This window comes from Postia placenta (assembly GCF_002117355.1).
Source record: "Postia placenta MAD-698-R-SB12 unplaced genomic scaffold POSPLAscaffold_389, whole genome shotgun sequence".
NCBI classification, from domain to species: Eukaryota; Fungi; Basidiomycota; class Agaricomycetes; order Polyporales; family Adustoporiaceae; genus Rhodonia; species Rhodonia placenta.
The window spans coordinates 1-2,311 of NW_020170220.1; the positions used below are offsets into that span (position 1 = coordinate 1).

Here is a 2,311-nt window from a genome sequence, read left to right on the forward strand (position 1 = left end):
AGATCTACGATAAGGAGATGCTCGCAATCATTGAGGCACTAGATGATTGGCGCCACTATCTCGAGGGGTTACCCAATCAGTTCGAGATCGTCACTGATCACAAGAACCTCAAGTATTGGCGCACGTCACAGCACCTCACGTGCCGACAGGCACAGTGGTCACTATTCCTGGCTCACTTCGACTTCCGCATCACGCACAAGGCCGGGATGTCCAATGGAAAGGCTGATGCCCTGTCACGTCGATCAGACCATCAGATCGGCGATGAGGACGATAACACTGATCAGGTGGTTCTCAAGCCAGAGCGCTTCCGCATCGCCTCCACCAGTATTACAAAACCTATAAACCCACCTTATAGCTTGATGGTAAGGGGGGGAGATAAAGCACTTAAGTGTGGGGGAGGTAATGCTGTTAAGCGCAACAACGAAGTGAATAGAACTGGGGGACAGGGTGCCCCAGGATGCTGCCTTATATACATGAGGGAAAACCCCCCAGGGACCGGTAATGGACCCCTGGTACCTAGCTGGGTAAGGATTACTAAGTATCATGTGCTCTATGATGTCATATATGATGTCATAGTCCTGCCCTGCCCTGGGCCTAGGGTCCAGAATTGACTGGCCTATGGCCTAGTGCCTGAGCCTAGCTCCTACCTATGATGTCAGAATGATGTCATGGTTCAGACAGAGTCTGGTTTCTATCTAGAAAAGGTCCGGCATCAGAGTCCAGCCTGATGTGTCCAGAACAAGATCATGTGTCGCTTATTTAAGCGGATAACCCCTTAGATATGCAGCTGTACCCATATGTGGATGGATAAGTATGAATAAGTCCCTATACCCTTTGATATGTCCGCAGAAATAGCAGAAACATTAGGTAAAATTAGGGAAACTATGACAGCCAGGCGCAGTCATGCCTCAGTGACAGCTGATCAGTTGCTTCTGAAGTGCATCAGAGAGTGCTCAGAGAAGGATCGGGAGGTGGCCGAGGCACTCGAAAAGGTGCAAGACCTTAGGCCACCCTGGCTGCAAAGGGGCTTTGAGGAGTGGAATGCCGAACAAGGGCTTCTGCTGTTTCGTGGATGCGTATACATCCTGAAGAACACGGAGCTTTGGTGGGATATCGTCAAGATCCACCATGACTCGCCGATCGCCGGACATGGCAGTCATGCCAAAACCCTGGAGCTCGTATTGTGGAATTACTGGTGGTCTGGGATGTCTAAATTTGTCAATGAGTATGTAAGCACCTGCGACGTGTGCAACCATACCAAGACATTTCCAGCCAAGCCCCAGGGTCTACTGAAACTGAATGAGATCCCCGAGCACCCGTGGCAGATCATCACCATGGATATGATCGTTGGCTTGCCAAAGTCTGATGGGTTTGACTCGATCCTGGTTACCGCCGACCGATTCACAAAGCAGGTCCACTTCTCGGCCTGTCACGAGACCCTGATGACAGAAGGTGTGGCAGATCTGTACATCTGCAATGTATTTAAGCATCATGGGGCCCCGACCAAGGTCATATCAGACCAAGGTCCCCAGTTCGCTTCGAAGTATCTCCAAGTGGTGTACAAGGGACTGGGGATCGAGCCAGCACTGTCCACAGCATTTCATCCTCAGACAGATGGCCAGACAGAGTGCTGGAATCAGGAGATCGAGCAGTACCTGCGTGCTTTCACAAGCCACAGGCAGGATGATTGGGCAAAGCAGTTGCCGCTCACAGAGTTTGCACTGAACAACCGAGTTCACTCCGCAACCGGGCACTCCCCTTTCTTCCTGCATCAGGGGTACAATCCTGAGATCCAGGTTCGGATCAATCCAATGTCTACGATGCCGGCGGCCGCTGATCGGCTCAAAATCCTAAAGGAGATTCGCGATGATACGCGCTCTGTGCTCGAGCTGTTAGCCGAGCGCATGAAAGTGTACTATGACAAGCACGTGCAGGAGGCACCGGTCTTTGCGCCAGGGGACAAGGTCTGGCTTGATGCCCGGAACCTTAAGCTGAAACAGCCAAGCAAGAAGCTCAGTCCCAAGCGCCTTGGACCATATGCCGTGCGGCGAAAGCTCGGAGACTTGGATTATGAATTAATCCTGCCGAAGTCGGTGCTGGTGCACCCGGTATTCCATGTCTCCTTGCTTAGCAAGTACACGCGTAGTGAGATCCTGGGCCGGGAGCCGGAGGAGCTGCCCGCAATCGAGGTTGAGGGCGACGAGGAGTACGAGGTTGAGCGGATCAAGGACTCGAGGATCTTCCGGCGACAGCTGCAGTACCTCGTCAAGTGGAAGGGTTATGACGACTCGCATACGTCATGGGAACCGGC

General features: G+C 52.5%; 1 protein-coding gene across 1 annotated transcript; it reads left to right on the forward strand.

The window, feature by feature from the left end:
* Positions 1-359: 359 nt before the first annotated feature.
* Positions 360-728, forward strand: POSPLADRAFT_1163323 (hypothetical protein; the record flags this gene model as incomplete). Its single annotated transcript, XM_024487777.1, has 2 exons — positions 360-524; positions 660-728. 2 exons carry the CDS (start codon positions 360-362, stop codon positions 726-728), a joined length of 234 nt encoding a protein of 77 aa, XP_024332561.1.
* Between the last annotated feature and the right edge of the window lie 1,583 nt (positions 729-2,311).